Source organism: Lasiodiplodia theobromae (assembly GCF_012971845.1).
Source record: "Lasiodiplodia theobromae strain AM2As chromosome Unknown scaffold_3, whole genome shotgun sequence".
NCBI classification, from domain to species: Eukaryota; Fungi; Ascomycota; class Dothideomycetes; order Botryosphaeriales; family Botryosphaeriaceae; genus Lasiodiplodia; species Lasiodiplodia theobromae.
Genome location: NW_023336519.1, coordinates 658,149 through 675,602, shown reverse-complemented (window position 1 = coordinate 675,602; position 17,454 = coordinate 658,149). Strand labels below are relative to the sequence as shown.

At 54.5% G+C, this 17,454-nt stretch overlaps 7 protein-coding genes across 7 annotated transcripts; 4 read left to right on the top strand and 3 right to left on the bottom strand.

Moving 5' to 3' along the window:
• Nucleotides 1-3,558: 3,558 nt before the first annotated feature.
• On the bottom strand, nt 3,559-4,367 carry LTHEOB_1161 (Ras GTPAse; the record flags this gene model as incomplete). Its single annotated transcript, XM_035508385.1, has 2 exons — nt 3,559-4,083; nt 4,140-4,367. 2 exons carry the CDS (start codon nt 4,365-4,367, stop codon nt 3,559-3,561), a joined length of 753 nt encoding a protein of 250 aa, XP_035367508.1.
• A 435-nt stretch (nt 4,368-4,802) lies between these two features.
• On the top strand, nt 4,803-6,615 carry LTHEOB_1160 (Ser thr protein phosphatase family; the record flags this gene model as incomplete). Its single annotated transcript, XM_035508374.1, has 3 exons — nt 4,803-5,739; nt 5,803-6,293; nt 6,361-6,615. The coding sequence occupies 3 exons, from the start codon at nt 4,803-4,805 to the stop codon at nt 6,613-6,615; spliced, it is 1,683 nt and encodes a 560-aa protein (XP_035367507.1).
• Nucleotides 6,616-7,399: 784 nt separating this feature from the next.
• On the bottom strand, nt 7,400-10,232 carry LTHEOB_1159 (Phosphoinositide 3-kinase protein; the record flags this gene model as incomplete). The annotated part of the gene is made up of 3 exons (XM_035508362.1): nt 7,400-9,980; nt 10,061-10,120; nt 10,174-10,232. 3 exons carry the CDS (start codon nt 10,230-10,232, stop codon nt 7,400-7,402), a joined length of 2,700 nt encoding a protein of 899 aa, XP_035367506.1.
• Nucleotides 10,233-10,589: 357 nt separating this feature from the next.
• Nucleotides 10,590-12,180, top strand: LTHEOB_1158 (Nuclear protein Qri2/Nse4; the record flags this gene model as incomplete). Its single annotated transcript, XM_035508351.1, has 3 exons — nt 10,590-11,019; nt 11,072-11,947; nt 11,996-12,180. The coding sequence occupies 3 exons, from the start codon at nt 10,590-10,592 to the stop codon at nt 12,178-12,180; spliced, it is 1,491 nt and encodes a 496-aa protein (XP_035367505.1).
• A 380-nt stretch (nt 12,181-12,560) lies between these two features.
• LTHEOB_1157 (Haloacid dehalogenase) lies at nt 12,561-13,337 on the bottom strand (the record flags this gene model as incomplete). Its single annotated transcript, XM_035508340.1, has 1 exon — nt 12,561-13,337. One exon carries the CDS (start codon nt 13,335-13,337, stop codon nt 12,561-12,563), a length of 777 nt encoding a protein of 258 aa, XP_035367504.1.
• Nucleotides 13,338-13,895: 558 nt separating this feature from the next.
• Nucleotides 13,896-14,967, top strand: LTHEOB_1156 (BTB/POZ domain containing protein; the record flags this gene model as incomplete). The annotated part of the gene is made up of 2 exons (XM_035508329.1): nt 13,896-14,102; nt 14,155-14,967. 2 exons carry the CDS (start codon nt 13,896-13,898, stop codon nt 14,965-14,967), a joined length of 1,020 nt encoding a protein of 339 aa, XP_035367503.1.
• A 419-nt stretch (nt 14,968-15,386) lies between these two features.
• On the top strand, nt 15,387-16,902 carry LTHEOB_1155 (Btb poz-like protein; the record flags this gene model as incomplete). The annotated part of the gene is made up of 3 exons (XM_035508318.1): nt 15,387-15,472; nt 15,545-15,689; nt 15,739-16,902. The coding sequence occupies 3 exons, from the start codon at nt 15,387-15,389 to the stop codon at nt 16,900-16,902; spliced, it is 1,395 nt and encodes a 464-aa protein (XP_035367502.1).
• Nucleotides 16,903-17,454: the final 552 nt, after the last annotated feature.

Below are 17,454 nucleotides of genomic sequence, written 5' to 3'. Positions count from 1 at the left end.
GGACATTAGAGAGGCGGCGTGCGTGTTATGAACAAAATTCGAGGGGCACGCTCAGCGATGGGTAGGTGCACGCGTGCTGTAGCAATTAGAACCGAGAGACAGTGATTGGAGGTAAGCGCATACACACTAGGTAAGCCGGTAACTTCCGCTCACCTACTACTCAATAGTCCGTGAATGCATCCAACACTCGTTTGATGCGAAGCTAAATCTCTGTGAAGCATATAGAACGCAGACGCCTCGTACGGTATGGACAAGAGCACCTATCCGTTCGCATTCTTCGAATATTTGCCATGGTTTTATCACCCCCCGGTGCATTTGAAATGAGAGTAGTTTCGGCCGTGGGCAACTTCAAACAGCAGTTGCGACTGCCAAATGCGCCTTGCAAAGGTGAGCCAATCATTTGTTGTCATCCACCCCATGCAACCTTCACTCACTGCAACAATCTAACCGCATTTGTGCGCCCTAAATTTAGCATTGAGGAAACGACTTATTTCCTGCTGGCGCAGAGTACGAAAGAAGGATTTAAAAAACGGCAAAGTCGCAAGGTGCGCTTCGTCGCACGCTAATAACAGCATACCTGCTCCCGCTGGCTTTCTATCCCTTCCGGCCAGCCCGCCAATATCCCCACCCCTATCGCCTGCCCAGGATCATTCCAGTTCGCGAGGGATCGAGGCTCGAACCTTCTTGCAGGTGCAGAGCCCTGCTCAAGTTACGCAGTAATCGCCAGTAATGCTGTGAGGGTATCGCGACCGGTAGCCGATCTACAAAACCCCGATACATGACCGCAAGTGTGGCCACAATCAAGACGAAGCACACTCATGAACAATCTGATGATTGTGCTTACATGATAGCACGTATATTACGGATACTTGGAAAAGGTCACCGAATGAACGGAGTTTGGTCGGGTAGGAGGAATGAAAATTGATACATGGAAGAATTTCACATATTTCTATTCGGATCGTACTCGGCCATGTGGGGTTCCAGCTTCATATCATCCTCTTCAAGAAATTTTCAAGACTTGAGGCTCACTTTCTTGTATGGTACAGCTTTCCCGGGTATATGCAGCCAAATCGAATATCCTCTAACTTGGCCTTGAGACGAGGGGAATGTGATTAATGGAGTTCAGTTTGGAATAATATATCGCATCACAGAATTTTGGATTTTTTGGTTTCGTTTTTTCTTCTTCTATCAGTGAGTAATTGGGCGGAACGAGCGATCATATCCCCAAAGCAGAGTACAACTTGGACAGCTATGCTAAAGCGGCTCAACAGCGACAGGAAGCCTTTTCGTGGGTAATATTTTGGGACTTGAAAAGTGCCTTCGCGTACTTAGACCGGTAATTTGTATAAGTTCTACTGTGCGTGCGGGGCGGGCGTGATTGGGCTCATAGCGAGGATTAGGGCTGGAATCGTGACGCTACGCGGAATGCAAGGATACACAAATCTGACAGTTCAGCTCTCCAGGCAACAGCAGTCCTCCACACAAGCCCGATGATGCATGGATGAACAAGCTCAAAAGAATGAACAGTACGAGTGAGCAAAAAGACCCACACTCATGTTTGCTTCGAGGAGCACCTGCCGTTGAAATGGTGCGAATCTTTCCATCTAAGTGTTCGGATGCGGACGACTTAGTTGCAAGGCTATAGGCGGCAGTATAAGGCTGTAGCTGCGTCAATGGGCTTTGGCTAAATCACTCAGAAAGACGACGTGCATCTCAATCGTGGCAGTGCTGGACATTCACGGCGAGGCTGGGCTTTGATACTGAAACTAGTTGCCCCTCTCAAGTTCGACAGTCCCCCTTTGGACCAATGATCTCAATGACAACTCCAAAGTCTGCCTCGCGATAAGAAAACGACGGATTTTCGCCTCGTATATAGGTGTAAGCCCCGCAATTCACGACATGGTTGGCCTTCGAGCGTCCAGCCTTCCGCTTCTCGTGCTACAACATCTGCACCGCCCTCCCCCCTCCTTGTGCCCCATGCAGGGTGCGGCCTCCACCATCATGCCACGCTGTAGAATGCGACCTGGGATGGGGCCTCTGACGGAAATTGCGGCGATTCCCACCTTCAGCTCATGGTGGCACGTCAACAATTTCCCTCTTTTGCTTACTCAGCCACCATGGTCCCAGTTAACCAGGGCCGGCTGGAGAGACGAATAAGATCGGCTATCGAGGGTATCAAGCACAACGTTTCATCCAAAAAAGGTTGCTCGCCATACGTCAGCTTCGTTCCCGATCACAGCGGCAACAATGAATTTTAACACCAAAACTGCCTACCAGCAGCCCTCCAGAGCCAACACCCTAAGCTATTCCCTTGGTGGCACAGGCATCGGCACCACCATCAACCTGATCAGATAACTTCCAGTTCTGGAACAATTTATCTCCACAACGTGACCTCTATCACAATAAGTGCGCCTGTAGCTCGCCTCCAACCCTCCCCGAACGCGTCGGGCGAACCCCTACCGGATTCTGAAAGTCACGTGACATTAGTCATCCAGCTCTCGCGGGGGAGAGGCACCGAACTGCTGCAGGTGCAAGTGTTAGCGGGCGCGCAGACCAGCCACAACAACACGGCTACGGTTCCTCCACAGCCACACCACGCGGCGTCACCGCCGAACCGACGCCAACACGATCCTTTCCCGCAGAGTGCCGGAGGTTAAACCGTTGTCATTGCGGGGAATGGGGCCTGTTTGTCTGCTTTCTGTTACATATCATGGTTCTTTTTCTTTTTCGCTGTTGCTGCCAGCTCAGTCGCGGTGTTGCTGTTGTATAGATGGGGTTTAGCGTTGAGTGATGGCGATATTTGGAAAACTGCTCTTCGGAGGCCGGGATATTAGCCGGTTTACTTTCTGTTTCTGATTTGTCTGTTCAACGAGGGTATCATGAGCTTGATTTTCTTTTCTGAGGTTAAGAGCAATGAATGAAAAGGTACAGAAAGGACAAAAACCTCCAAAGAGTCCACAATTCGCCGCCTCCCCATTCCCCTCTCGTACATATGCGTAACATTAACCCTTCTGTACAGCGTTATTTATACCTATATACTCCTCCTATCCCGTGGCGTAAGTTTCTTCCAAAAAGTAGCTATTTGATAGTAGATAGACAGTATTGACGATGGCTTTGAAAATCCCGACAACCTCCCAAGAATCATCCTTTCATTAACACAGCATACATGTTCCTTTCGTGTGAGTTTAGAATAGCCTCGGATCAACCGATTCTGTCATGGATCCACGTATGTTTTTCCGGAAGAGGATGGTTACATAAGTGTCGATCAGAGGCCAGAGCAATGCGTGATCAACGGAAATAGAGCCTTGGCCGGTTACGAGGGGTGTTCTCAGGTGAGGACGGAGCGGCAGCCTGGTATTCGCGAGATCCTGCTGGAAAACATTTGCGTCTGCCAAGTTGGGGTATCAACGCTCAACGCTTGCAGACGAAGACAGTAACGAAACATAGGAAAGACAGAAAGACAAGGAGATGCGGAAGATCCTGCCGGACCAAGTGGCGTGGGGCTGAGGGGAAGGGCATTCCACAGACAGTGCCGGCACGGTGAGGTGGGCAGTCAGATCACTTGCCCTGCAGTTTGCGCTTCAACTTGGTGAACAGATCGTCCGGCTCCTTCTGCTTCTCCTTTTTCGCAGCGACGATGCGTTCGGCAACGCCCCTGAACGCATCGTCAATGCCCTTCTCGGTCAGTGCCGACGTCTCGAAGTACGGAATGCCGCGCTCTTTGGCGAAATTGGCGCCGCGCTGCAGGTTAGCGAATTGTTCGTCGGGCAGCTCCAGGTCGATCTTGTTGGCGACAAAGACGACGGGGAGCGTCTTGCGGCCCTTGGCGTCGCGGAACTGGGCGGCGATGAAGTTGAAGACGTTGATGACGGTGTCGATGCTCTCGCGCGAGGTGGGTGCGAAGACCAGCATGACGCCATCGGCCTGGCCGATCTGGTGGGCGGCAATGGGCGTGTCCATGTGGACGGAGAAGGTGTCGTTGACGGACAGCATGTAATCGTCGCCATTGCTGAGCTTGACGAGCTTGGAGCCGCTGATGCGGTCGCCCGGACTGAAACGGAAGTGCGTATGTCCGTAGGCATACTATTGGACAGGGGTCAGCCGATGGAGGGGCATGGGCGAGGTGGAGCAGGTAGTACCTTCCTGACGAGCTCCGACTTGCCGACACCCTTGGAGCCCATGACGGTGATCTTGAAGTTGTCGCGCATGCGGTTGGGGTTGGCGGGCGCGCCATTGTCAAGGGGCGCGCTCGACGACTGCGGCTGCGACGAGGGCGACGAAACGCTCTCAATGCTCAGCTGGCCGTCGCGCGACGACAGGCTGCGGATGCTGGAGACGGTGGAGCCAGCGCTGTGCTTGCTCTTCATCTTGGAAAGGCTGTGCGGGGGGCGGGGCGACTCCATGTCTAGAACCAGCACCCAGGCGGAGGGGAAGAGCGGAACGCGAGAAAGATAAGTGCAGCGTGCGCGGGTTGGGCCTGAGTAGCCGTCAGGCACGGGGCCGGGTGGGCGCTGTCAGTGGCCCGACAACTCTCTAGGGCTTGGCGTGGCTTCATGGAATGGGGCGGCCCTTGCTGCTCCATGCCGCCCGCCAGCGACGAACGCGGCTCTGCTAGTAGAGCACGCTACGCGCCCCGCGTACAAAGCCAAACCACACCTCGCCGCGCTGCCCAAACACCATCGTTAGGCGCCGGCAGCGTGGTGGGTACTCCACCTTGGCCGATCTGCATCTCCCCTCGCAGGCCGCGCTTGCCCGTTCTGGAAAAGCCCGACAGCGTCGTTGCCCTGCGACCTCCGTGCGCCATGGCTTCCAGAAGGAGTTGCACGCCTGAAGAGGGTGACGACACCTTCACCGAGCGCCGTCGAGAGCGCACCAGCCCCGACCGCGTGTGTCGTCCGTCCTCGACCCCGGATCTCCAGCCAAGAAGTCACCCTGCTCCCGCCATCAGTACAGCCCCGACCCTGCTGCGCAATCATTCGCTCGTTGGTGCGCCGCCGGCACGCTCATCCGACGAGGAACCATCCTCCAACTCCAACCGACCCACCACGCGGCACCCGCCCTCGCGCTACCGTTCCTGCAAAAGTCCGTTTCACCCGCATCCGTCGACCCAGCCTTCTCGCCGTCCCTCGCTCTGCAGCAGCTCCTCGTCCGCAACCCTCGCTTCCGCCTACTCGCCGCCTCCCTACCGCAAAGCCGACTACAGATACATGGCGACCCCAGGCACCAATGGCCTCTTCAAGGAGTATGAACCGACCAGCGACGACGAGCTTCCGCTCCACCGCACCGCGCGAACCGACAGCCGCAACTGGCAGCAGCACCGTCCACTGATTGACAACGTCACGAACCAGTGGCGCAAGAGCTCAACTGCCGACGACGACGACGACGACGACTTCTACTACCGCGATAAACAAAACTGGTACACACCCGCGCTAGTGACCCTGATCGCTGCCCAGCGCATTCCTCGCCGCATCCAGCGCGCCATCTTCACCGTTGTCCTCGCGACCATCCTCATGGCCTTCTCGTGGAAGTGGTTCCTGGGTCCCTACTGGGCCGAGCAAAACAGCCTCAGTAATGCCCTGGTTGGCCCACAGAAATACGGATACTTTGGCGCCAATGCCCGCCCGGCCTTTACCGACATGATTCACGTGAAGACGCTTGATCCCAGCCTACTGCCGACGTCTGCTGCCGATAGCCAACGCCTTATCATGGTGGGAGACGTGCACGGCTGCAAGTCTGAGCGTGAGTTTCCCCAACTTCTAAAAATAGTATGCAAACATTGACTGACATCATGCCTTCTCGCAGTGGTCGAGCTACTGAATAAAATCAACTTCCGCCCCGCCGCCGATCACCTCGTCCTTACCGGCGATATCATTGCCAAGGGTCCTGACTCAAAGGGTGTCGTTGACTTCGCCCGTGACGTTCACGCGTCGTGCGTGCGCGGTAACCATGAGGATCGCGTCCTACTATCCCGCAAGGCGATGAAAGTTGCCGAAGACGACATGAACTCCAACAAGCAGCTCAGTGAAGACGAGGCTCGCAACGGAGGGAACAAAAAGGATAAGGCGCTCGCAAAGAAGTTCGACGCGAAGCAGATCGAATGGCTTGAGCAGTGCCCTGTCATCCTGAAGGTCGGCCAGATCAAGGGCATGGGCGAGGTCTTGGTGGCGCATGCAGGCCTCGTCCCCGGTGTTGACCTCGAGAGACAAGACCCGTTCCAGGTGATGAACATGCGGAGCCTGGATCTTGAAACCAAGGTCCCGAGCGCCGAACGCGACGGCACTCCCTGGTGGAAGGTAAGCTTTCGGCAAACATCGTCATTCCTGCTCATGAATCAGGCTAACAACTATTTTCTCAAAACAGTACTGGAACTACTACATGAAGTTCTTGCCCAAGGACCAGCGCAGTACCATCATCTACGGCCATGACGCTAAGACAGGTCTCAAGATCAAACAGTACAGCAAAGGCCTCGACTCCGGTTGCGTTAGGGGTGGCAAGCTCACCGCTCTCGTCATCGAAGCCGATCACAAGGGCGGTCCTGCCAAGCAGACTCTCGTCCATGTCAAATGTGGCGACTACAGCAGCAAAGAAGATGGCGAGGAGAAGAAGAAGAGATGATTTTTTTTTCTCCCTTTTCTTTTTTTTGGCTGACCTTCTCTGTCTAATTACGTCCTCTGTCTCATATTCCTACAGCTTTTGCATATGCACAGCCCTGCATGAAGAAGCTTGCATTTCTCTTTTGAATGCAGAGACCTTTATATCCTGCTAGCTTTCTTGTTTGTTTTTGTCAAGATTTACGGCGTTAAGAATGGGAATGACGTCGGCAAGGACGCCGACGTTATTATTTGGGACACTGGGACATCGGGGGCATTGGGATTACGTATATGCATTGAGAGTGGATGTTTAGTGAAAGAATTGTTATTACACCTGTGACTTTGGATAGGGGCGTGTCATTACGCAAGCATCACTGTTTCTGCTTGGGAGACATCTAGTAAAGAGAGAGGTGCTCTGTTTTTGGATCATTGAGTAGCGATTGGCTTGGGATCGGTTCATTGCCCCATATCCTCCATATATTAAATGCAGGTTTTTGAATTGGAACGGAATGCATTCTGCTTCCAGCAATGGCAGAGATTAGTGGGTAGCATGGAATGTTGGAGAAAAGTTCCGGTATTGATTGTTCTTCTGTAGCAAATTCTATTTCCGTACAGCAAACGAGAAGGCAGAGCTGATCTCGAGACTGCGAACATCTTCGAATTCGGGTATCATACGATATTATGCAAATCACCACCACGCCTATGCCACTCTTCGTAACCTCTCGTGTTAGCATCATGAAAGAAAAATGAAACCTCATACCACTCGATTCCCACCTCGACCTTGACAAAGACGCGCAACACAGCGTCAATCATGCCCTCCAATTCTGCACAAGCCCGTGAAGCCTGTCGATGACGAGCGGCATGACCGCATTCAGCGAGTCCGAGATCAGGCCCTCGAAATGCCTGATGGCCTCTTCCTCGGTCAAGTCCAAGCACATGCGCTCCTGGACCTTCCAGACCGCCTTGTCGCGCTCGATCTTGATGTCGGGGATGTTCGCGTCGCGCATGAGGGAGAACAAGTTCAGGATCAGGCTGCTCTGCTTGCGCAGGGTCGTGTAGGCGGTGAAGCAGTAGTTCTTGAAGGCCGTGAAGTTGGGATGCGAGGGGCCGCCCATGCCGGCGATCATGAGGTTGTCCAGCTTCATGAGGGGCGCGAAGGGCTTCGGGTCGCGGCCGAGGATGTAGCCGAAGTCGGCGTGGAAGAAGTGGCCGTCGGGAGCGAGGAGTAGGTTGTCCAGGTGGCGGTCGCCGACGCCGAGCAGGTAGGTAATGACGCAGTAACCGGCGCAGGACTTGACGTACGTATCCATGGCTTCTTTGCGTACGCCGAGCGGGGAGCTTTCGTCTGGGTTGTTCGCCCGCAAGTACGACAGGATGCTGTCTTGGCCTCTGTATTTGGTAACGGCGGCCGCTAGAGGTATGCTGGGTACGAATTGGACGGCGCCGGCTGTTGTCGATGTGGCCAGAATGCGGTAAGGGGACAGCTTGAGATCCAAGTTTTCCAGCCGCAGTAGCCGATCCATAAGTGTGATGATCTGAATGACCAATTGGTCCTGGCGGAGGTCGTCACCAGTCTTGAAAATTACAGGGTACTTCATGCCCGTTGTTGTTTTGAAGTTGATGAGAAGCGGGAAGAGCGAGGACTTGAATACGTTGCAGTCGTCCGGGAAGACACCTATTACCTCAACGCTTGGATCCAGAGGAAGTGGTAGAGGCGGGTCAATGGTGATAAGTTCGTTTTTAGGGTCAGCAAGAAACTGTTTCAGGCTCTCGATCTTCTGCGGCCTGCCATCCCTTGAGAACCGAATTTCCTTGGAGATCTTAGATAAGACGGTGATGAGTTCGCCCTGCCTGAGCAGCACCTTGCGTTTTGCTGGACCGTCCTCGGCCTCCATCAGTGTCGTCATGAAGTCATATTCAACCTTAGCGAATAGCTTTCGGTGTTCTGATCCTTGTTCCGGGCTGCGATCATCGCACTCTACCATGAGATACCAGTGGAAGAATGTGCCCAACCTTAGGTTACCAGAAGCACGGTTGATCAGGAAGCGGGCCAAAGAGGAGTTTTGAGTGGGTTCGCCATCTGAGTCTGTTTGTACAGGCTCAAACTTCAATGCCTGGACAAGCTGAAGAAGATAGAGCTGCAGTTCGCTATCATCGGCTTTGCGCAGTCGGTCCACCGCGAAAGAACGGACAGCAGGATGATCAAACATGGGACCGAGAAGCTCGAGAGCATCATCAACGTCAATCTCAGTCCATTTTGATAGGAGTTGCACTGATTGTCTGGCTTCACCAGCTTCATGCCAAGAGACGGATTTGACAAATTTGGTGAGAGCGCGCTTGTCTCGTGTCAAATGGTGTCTGAACTTCCACACCATATCCTTGTCGTCGGCGGTAAGCTCATGCGTAGGGCCATACGACATGATGACATTCAGCTCATCACGAGCCTTGGCGTTCGGTTTCATATCGCGATCCATGACTCCCGTGCGGTGGTTGCGTACCAGTCTCCTATGCTTGCTCTCGGCCGGGTTGTCTCGAATACCGACCTCTGGGTCGTAGATCCTTATAAGCCTGCCAATCTCGGGGTCATCATCACCGACACCTCCATTGATACCTGGACCGAACGAGACTTCCGGAGGAGGCTTCAGACGCACATCGCCAAGAGAGGTTGATTGCTGAAGAGTGGAGATAGGCGGTGCCGGATATTCGCGGTCGGTGTATACGATAGGATGATCGAATCGGGGAAACTCGACATAGATGAAAAACTTGTCCTCATCGAGGCTCTCCTCATCGGAGCCCTCTCCATCCTCTGCTCCGTTGGTTTTTGGAGCATCTGTTTTCCTTCCGTATTTGGGCCCGCTGCGGTAGGTGCTGCGCTCAAGCTGCTCCATTTTACGGAACACCATTTGATCCAGCCACCTGTTCTCAGGTATCTCTCCCATCTCATGCTTCTTCATCAGAGCCTCCAGTCGTTCCATCTCCGTCATGTCCGGATCTGCGTCCTCCTCGGCGAGCTTCCCATTTCTACGGCTACGACGGCGGGGCGGGATGAGGTGGGGCGTAGTGGAAGATGAGAGGCCATCGGCGGCCTTGCGTAGGTGTATACGACACCGCTGTCTGCCTTTCTGCAGGGTATTGTCCTTATCGAAGAGGGGTATCGTGGTACCTCCGAAAGGTGTAGCATGGATCTGGCTATCCTCGGTGGGCGAAAGATCCCAAACGGTGATGGCAAGCTGCGAAGATTGTGGTATAGTCTCGTACGAAATGGGCAGAGTTAGCCACTCATTCCAGGTACGGCTAGACTTGAAGGACTTGTAGCTGGTCTGGACCGGAACGGTGAGTGGTTTGCTGTCGGCCCATAGTTGTGCGGTGACGAAGAGTTCCGAGTGGGGGCTATGGTCAGTTAGACACGCACAGCCCAAAAGTCAAGATGGGGTGAGGCTTGCCTAAGGTTTGAGCCTCTGTGTCTCAACTCAGGCTGCTTCAGCAGCGTAGAGAATGCGATAGGCTTCTGGTGGCCGTCGAGGTTGTTTCTAGTGGCAGTTTAGCATCAGCGGGTTGGGCTCTCCGGGAACGGATGACCGACATCCTCACATGGACGGGCAGCTCGAGCGCCGACGAGCTTGCGAAGGAGAAGGGCTCCATGGTACGCAGAAGGCGGGGATGTGGGGTGTGGGCGTTTGTCGAGCTGCCCAGCAGCCTAGCTGTGGGTGAGCATGGTGCACGGACCAGGCGGTGAGGAAGCTTGGCCCGATCCACTCCCGCGGGCCCACACCTGATCGCGTCGCGGTCGCGCCTTGTCCCATCAACGTCAGCAGCGCGTTGCCTCGTCTCGTCGCCTGAAATATCCCGCACCAACACTACAAATCGCCCTGATAGGCAGTCGCATCTTAGCGGCGCTTTCCGTGCGAGCTTTGAATCTTCGGCTGCGTGCATCACCGCGTTAGCCTCCAGGGCACAGCGCCCCTTCGCTCTTGTATCCTTCCAAGATCCTTGACGGCCATGGCACGATTAAACAACAGCGTCCCGGCGTCCACTCCCGACACCGAGTCTTCCATTTATCGCGATCGCACCCCAGACGACCGGCCGAGCGCGTCTTCAACGCGTCAGCGGGCCGCTCGTTCTTTCTCCGCCGTATCCTCACCTCTCGACGCGTCTAGCGATAAGGAAAATTATCCAAACGGACATTCCGCCCGCTTGGAGAAGGGCAAGGCGCCCATGCATCCACCATCCATACCCACCCCCACATCGGACAACAGCGAGACGCCACGTGCCAACAAGCGGAGGAGGCTGCAAGATCGCGAGACTTCGGTAGCAACGACAAACAATGGAGAGCCCGTCCCCGACCTCCAGTACTATGATCCCGACCAGAACCCCGAAGAGCGCCGCCAGCTGCGCCGGGACCTTCGGGCCCAAATGCGCGACTTCAATGGTTAGCCACATTGTCTTCAAGCGGACATTGAGACGAAGCTGACATCGGACAGATGACCGCGATTCGATTATGGCTGGTGACAACACCAAGCTCGTCCAGTACATTGAGAAATCCAACAGCTTGATGAACAGGGTAAAACAGACTGCTGATGCCGCCCTCGACGCCCGTTTCTTGGTGGCTGCCAGTGACTTGACTCTGAAAAAAACCACCGCTATGGTCATGGGAGCCAACTCTACGGGAATTGACCTAGATGAATTCGTGTCTAAGTGCATCCTGTTCATGCAGCACAATGGCTACGTGGATAATGATGACCCAGCTCATACTCAAGCCGCTTCCACGCAGGCGCACGCACGGAGACAAGCCAGGCGAGCCAACGTGGACAGTGACGACGAACAGGAAGATACGGGAGATGCCCTTGCATGGGACATTCTGGGCGAGCGTGCATGTTTTGGTAACAACCGTCGTCCTCCCGTGCCCGGCTTTTTGCTTGGACCGCTGTCAGTACAGAAGCGTGTCAGAGCCACTCAGACCCAAAGACGGGCTCGCCTGCGCCGAGACCCCCAGTCCGAGCGACGGCCCGAGTCGCTGGAAGCGGAAGATATTCAGCGACCGGAGAACTCTAACCTGGTCACGCTGGTCAAGAAGATTCGTGGTGAGCTCACTTCTGTGCTCGAACGCCGGATAGACGCAGTGGATGAAGAATTGAGCAACTATCCTGGTGAGCCGCCAGAGGATGTTATTGAGGATGTGAAGGAGAAGCACGGGATCACGCAAATTGGCGAAGAGGACCCGTCCATGTCGCTGTTCGAATTTGCCATCAATCCCCAGTCGTTCGGTCAAACTGTAGAGAACCTTTTCTACACCAGCTTTCTCATCCGTGAAGGCAGCGTAAGGGTAGGAAAAGACAAGCATGGTTTGCCTGTAATTTGTAAGTCCCTTTTGTTTTCACTGCGGGAGAGATGTTGACTTGCTTCAGGTCCCTCGGAATCGCGTGGGCTCAATGAGCAAGGCGCCAAGAACGTCTCGAGACATCAAGCTGTGTTCAGCATTGATTATCCCACGTGGCAGAAGCTCATCGAGGCGTTCGATCTTAGAGAACCCGTAATCGCTCACCGTCAAGAGGAGCAACCAACTCAAACCGTTCGCGGCTGGTACGGTTGATCGACACTCGACCGGCTCATCGTGCCTTGGACGAGTCAAGGTCGCCGGCGTGCAGAGTCGAATAGAGACTCACTGTACATATGCGTATCAAAATCTGCCCTTCCAATGTATGTCTGCCCTGGCACTCATGTCTTTGCCTTGGCTTTGGAGTTGGACATGTGTGGCTTCGATCAGCTGAATATGGGACCGAAACGGCGTCGGCAAGGTTGTGGGGTCTTTATGAACAAACTTCTTCTTTCTTTTTAACTTTTTGAGAGGAGACATGATTAATGTTACATTCAAACGCAAATCCACCATGGTTATGCAATCGCTGACCGCTTATGCTCAAGCATTCAATCTCAACTCCACATCACCATCATCGTCACGATTCCACCATCCTCTCACAGCACCAACCCCTCCAGTACGTCAGTCAACGTCCTCGCTTCCTTCTCCGCCATGCCATCCGCCCCCTCCTTCGCCTCCATCCCAATCCGATTATGCCACACGACCCGCATCCCGGCCGCATGCGCACCGGGCACGTCTGCCGCGCTCCCCGCTACAAAAAGCACCTCGTCCGCGCTCACGCCCAGCCGCTCCAGCGCCGCTGCGTACGCGCCGCGGGCCGGCTTGTACCACCCACTCTCCTCAGCCGTCACGACAACGTCAAAGACACTCGCCGCCCCCTTCTTCCCCTCCACCACGCCATCGAACAACCCCGCCGCCCCGTGGCCCAGCTCCTTCGAACAGTTCGTCGCCACGCCGAGCGCGTACCCGGCTGCCTTCAGCCGGCGCAGCGCGTCGGCCGCCTCGGGCCACGGCGCGAGCCAGGCGGTGTAGTTGGCGAGGAGGTGTTCTGCGGTGCGTGGAGGTAGGCCGGGCGTCTGCGCGGCGGCGTCGCGGACGAGCGACGCGTAGGGGACGTACTGGCCCGCGTTGTAGGTGAGGATGAGGTAGTTGTGGCGCCAGAGGCGGCCGAGGGTGGCGGGGTCAGCGGCGGGGGTGTTTGGGGTGGAGGACGAGGGGGAGGAGGGGGATTCTTCTTCCAGGGCGGTGGCGGCGGCGCGGTCCCAGGCGGTCCAGCTGTCGATGATGGCGGTGAGGAGGTCGAAGATTATGGCTTTGGGTTTTGGTTTGGGGGTAGGTGTGGGGGCGGAGTTTGGGGCTGTTGTGGTGGACATGGCTGAGGTGAGGTGGGTTGTGTGAGGTGATTGAGGAAGGAATTGATGAGTTGAAAGCACTTGTGGTAGCTCTTCATATAGTGTTTTCAGATGACTGTGACTGTGACGAGGTGAGGTCGTGCTGCGGATAAATACAAAGCACGCTTAGTGCTGACTGGTCCATTGGGATACCCGCTTCGTCGAATTGCCGAGCACTGCAAGGAATTCGGGAAAAGTAGGAATCGGTACCGCGCTGCCATTGCCGTGCACCATGGACTTATGTAATGTAATGCTCTTTTTTGGTGCTCGTGATGTTGTCTTTGTCCAGGACAAAGTTCGCAGTGCGCTTACCCGGCGTTGCTCTCGGCCACGACTTCCAGCACGCGCTCTGTTCGCCCCGCTATATAGGCAGGAGCGAGTCATCCGATGTCCACGCCCCGTTCGCTTTCCTCTCAAGCTTCCCTTCCACCCAATTTCCCACTACACCAAGTCCAGAGTCTGCTACTGAGTCCTTATCACATCCAGATCTTATCCATACCACGTTGTCGCCTTCACCTTTCGCCGCCACCGTATGGGATCATGGCATCCAGGAGGATCGTCGACGACGACCCTACGGTAGACCTCAAGAAGGGCATGCTTGATCACTTCAATCGTGGTCTGCGAAAAGATGCATCCACAGATGTCATAGTATTCTGCGGAGGCCATGCATTCCATGTGCACCGAAATATCCTGACCTGGCAATGCAAATTCTTTAGAAACGCATTCAATCCTGCTCTCGGCTTCAAGGTATATGTTCCTCGTTAACTTGAACAGAACCGCGCCCTAAGGAGTCTACTAGGAAGCCATATCTGGAGAGATTGAGATGAATGATGATTACCACGACAACGTCTTCGCCCTTCTCGAGTACCTCTACACCTACGACTACAAGGTGGTATTGTACGGCGAAGAACGTGGCCCAGTAGCCGAATTGCGTTTCCATGTCAGAATCTACGCCACTGGAGACCGCTATGACGTCCCAAAGCTCAAGAGCCTCGCACTGGCAAAGTTCAAGAATACTCTGGAGCACTCGCGGATCCACGAGGTGGAGGACACTTTCTACAAAGTGTTGAGGGACATCTACAAAACGACGCCAGATACTGACCGTAGCCTTCGAGATATCGTGCTTCAGTTCTGCGCAAGCCATAGTAACATAGTGCTTGGGAAGCGGAAGTTTGTGAAGACGATGGATAAAATCCCTGGATCCTGGAAAGAAGTATGCCGGAACATACTGGAGGTCGTGAATGAGGACCCCAAGCTCTATAAATGCTCCAACTGTGGACTCAGCGACGAGTGTTGTTCAGCATGTGAGCCTTTTTGCAACAACTGCGGGAGGGTATTTTCGTCTGAGGATATTGTGGTGGACTCTGATGAGGATTCCGACTCCTCTTTTGAGGGCCTTATCAATCACAGCCAGACTCAAAGTGCGGATCAGCACATTGCACGACCGCGTGGCGGTGCTGGCCGCGCACAGGATATGGCACCCCCGCCCACCTCGACCACAGCTCACCAAGAGCTCACACTCCGGGAGGCGTCGGGCCAATCATCGTTGGAAGACCGTCTTCGGAAGAGAAGGCTTGTCGAGAGTAACACAGACAACGGAGATTTACTTTAGTCAGGAAGCCCAACAAACAAGAGAAGGCAGACATGACCGGTCGATACAGACGAAAGTGAGTGGAGCGATGTTTGGTATCTCATTCTTGAAATATCATAGAGGAAACACCATTTTGCACCTCCATCTGAGTGATTGGCATCGGAAGCAAGGCTCGCGGTTAATCTGCTTACTAAGCGGGAGCAGGCCGGGGGGTTGCTTATCACCCTGTCACCTACCACACCGCTTATGCGGGAAGGTACGGAGAAATAGTTCTACCGTATCGTTACCGCCCATCGTTCTGGATGTATGGCGTTTCACAGTGACACACATTCACTCACTTGCTTTCTACTCAAATTCCTGCTGCCTAGCGAGGCTGATCTCTGAGACGTCCAGCACTCAATACCTATCCACGACGGTGACACAAAGCTTAAACAGCAAACATGCAGCTCGAGCCAGATCTTCACATAACTCGCGCGAACCCACACTATACCCACGCGCCAGAGTCCTTATTACTTGGCCTGGAGAAGTGAGTGTATTGTCCTGATCGCTCACCCACCACTCGGCGATTCATATCGCTGGTTGACGATGCACCAAACAGCCACGTCCGTAACCACTTTCCAAAAAGCTTCTTGACGGATCTCGTCATTAGATGCAACGGAACCGAGTTCAATGTACACAAGAACATAGTCTGCTGGCAATGCGATTTCTTCAAAACCGCTCTGGACCCAAAGAACGGTTTCAAGGTGAGTCTACTTTGACGACGCGAAAAGGCTTCTCTAACTCTTGGGCCAGGAATCCACCACTGGTGTAATTCACATGGATGACGAACCTGCCATTCCGGTCCAACTCATGCTTCAATTCCTCTACACAAAACAGTACAACCCCGTTCTCAAGTCCGGAGACTGCGACTCCGCTTTCGACCGCGTGAACTTTCAAATGGAAATGTACGCGTTCGCCGAGAAATACCAAGTCAAAGAATTATATAGCCTCGTCGCCCGCCACTTCGCCGTCGCTGTAGAGTCGATCAACCTGCGCGATCCCGCGCGCTTCCGCGAGCACGCCGTCGACCTCATCCACGCCGTCTACACATCGACCGGCCGCAGCGCAGACCACCTGCGCGACGTCGTCACCGCCACCATCTTCCAGCGAAACCCGCACCGCCTCTCCCTGCTCCACAGCATCGAATTCGTCGCGCTCGCCGACTCGAAGCCCGAGATCTGGAAGGACTTCCTGCTCGGCGTGCTCGGCCTGGTCCCTCCGAGTTCCGCCTCGCCGTGCAGCTACAGGGCCTCGCCCTACGCGCTCCTCGACCAGGACCGCCTGAAGTTCTTCTGCCAGGACGTCCCGACGAACCGCCGCTTCTGGACGAGGAGGGTGCTCGGGCTGACCCGCCCGGGGATGAATGAGAAGGAGACGCCTGCTGTCCTGTGTTCGCCGGTGCTCGTCCACAAGATGAACGAACTGAGGCGGTGCACCAATGCGCCGGCGTTCTGGAAGAGGTGGGTTCGTGCGCTGCTGGGCGTGCAGTGCAACCCCAAGCTGTATCGGTGCAGGGATGGATGCGGAGAGGTGTTTGAGTGGGCGTTGCCGACGAACGCAGCGAGGGACACGGGATGGCCGTGTAGGAAGTGTTTGAAGGTCAAGAAGACGGTTGATGAGTGGGAGGACTGTGCGGAGGTTGCAGGCGAAGATGGTACCGCTGCGGATGATCAGGGCAATCAAGAAGTGGAGATTATCGCGGCGAACCGACTGGAGGACTGTGCAACAATACTTCACGATTGTGACGTCAAACGTACTCAAAAGAGGAAGGAACCACCCACGAATGCCTTGTACGATGGGTCAGAGCCCTGCAGTGATGACGATCCTCCTCAGGAACCATTGCCGGCGGCCAAGAAGCCTCGCTTCCATAATCTCAGCTGGGCTCCAGTGGAAGAATTTTACCGATTCGGGGATTGAAGTGGAAGATCTCCTTTGCATCGTAGGGCCGGGATGTCTGAATTGTCTGTCTCAGAGGATAATTGTATTAATTACGTGTGAGAAGCAGGAGACTGTGGGACAGCTATCCCTGACGATGCTGTGAGAGGTGGCGGTGGGGCGCAGAAAGGCTGAACAGCTCTGCAGTGCAACCGCAACCACAAACAATGTAGAAGAGCTACAAGGCTGTTCGAAGGCCTGTTTACTTGAACTAGATGATGAGAAAATAAATCAAGGCGGAATTAGCTACTGCATATTTGAGGATTAAGTAACTGCTCAGGCTCCTTACGGAAAGAAAGTGACAGCATTTTTGCGATTCTAAACAGTAGACGGGCCGAGGGGCACAAAGCATCTGATCCTTCTGTGCTCTTGTATTATACACTCACGTCATGTGTCACATCTGGAAGTTCTCTCCGAACCATCGAGATGTAAATCAAATTCAGGCCGACAGTAGTCGCACAAGCTGTTGGAAGCAGGATCCAAATTTGGATGCCTGCCAACCCAATTCACACCATGCTGAAGGCAGGGCTGCAG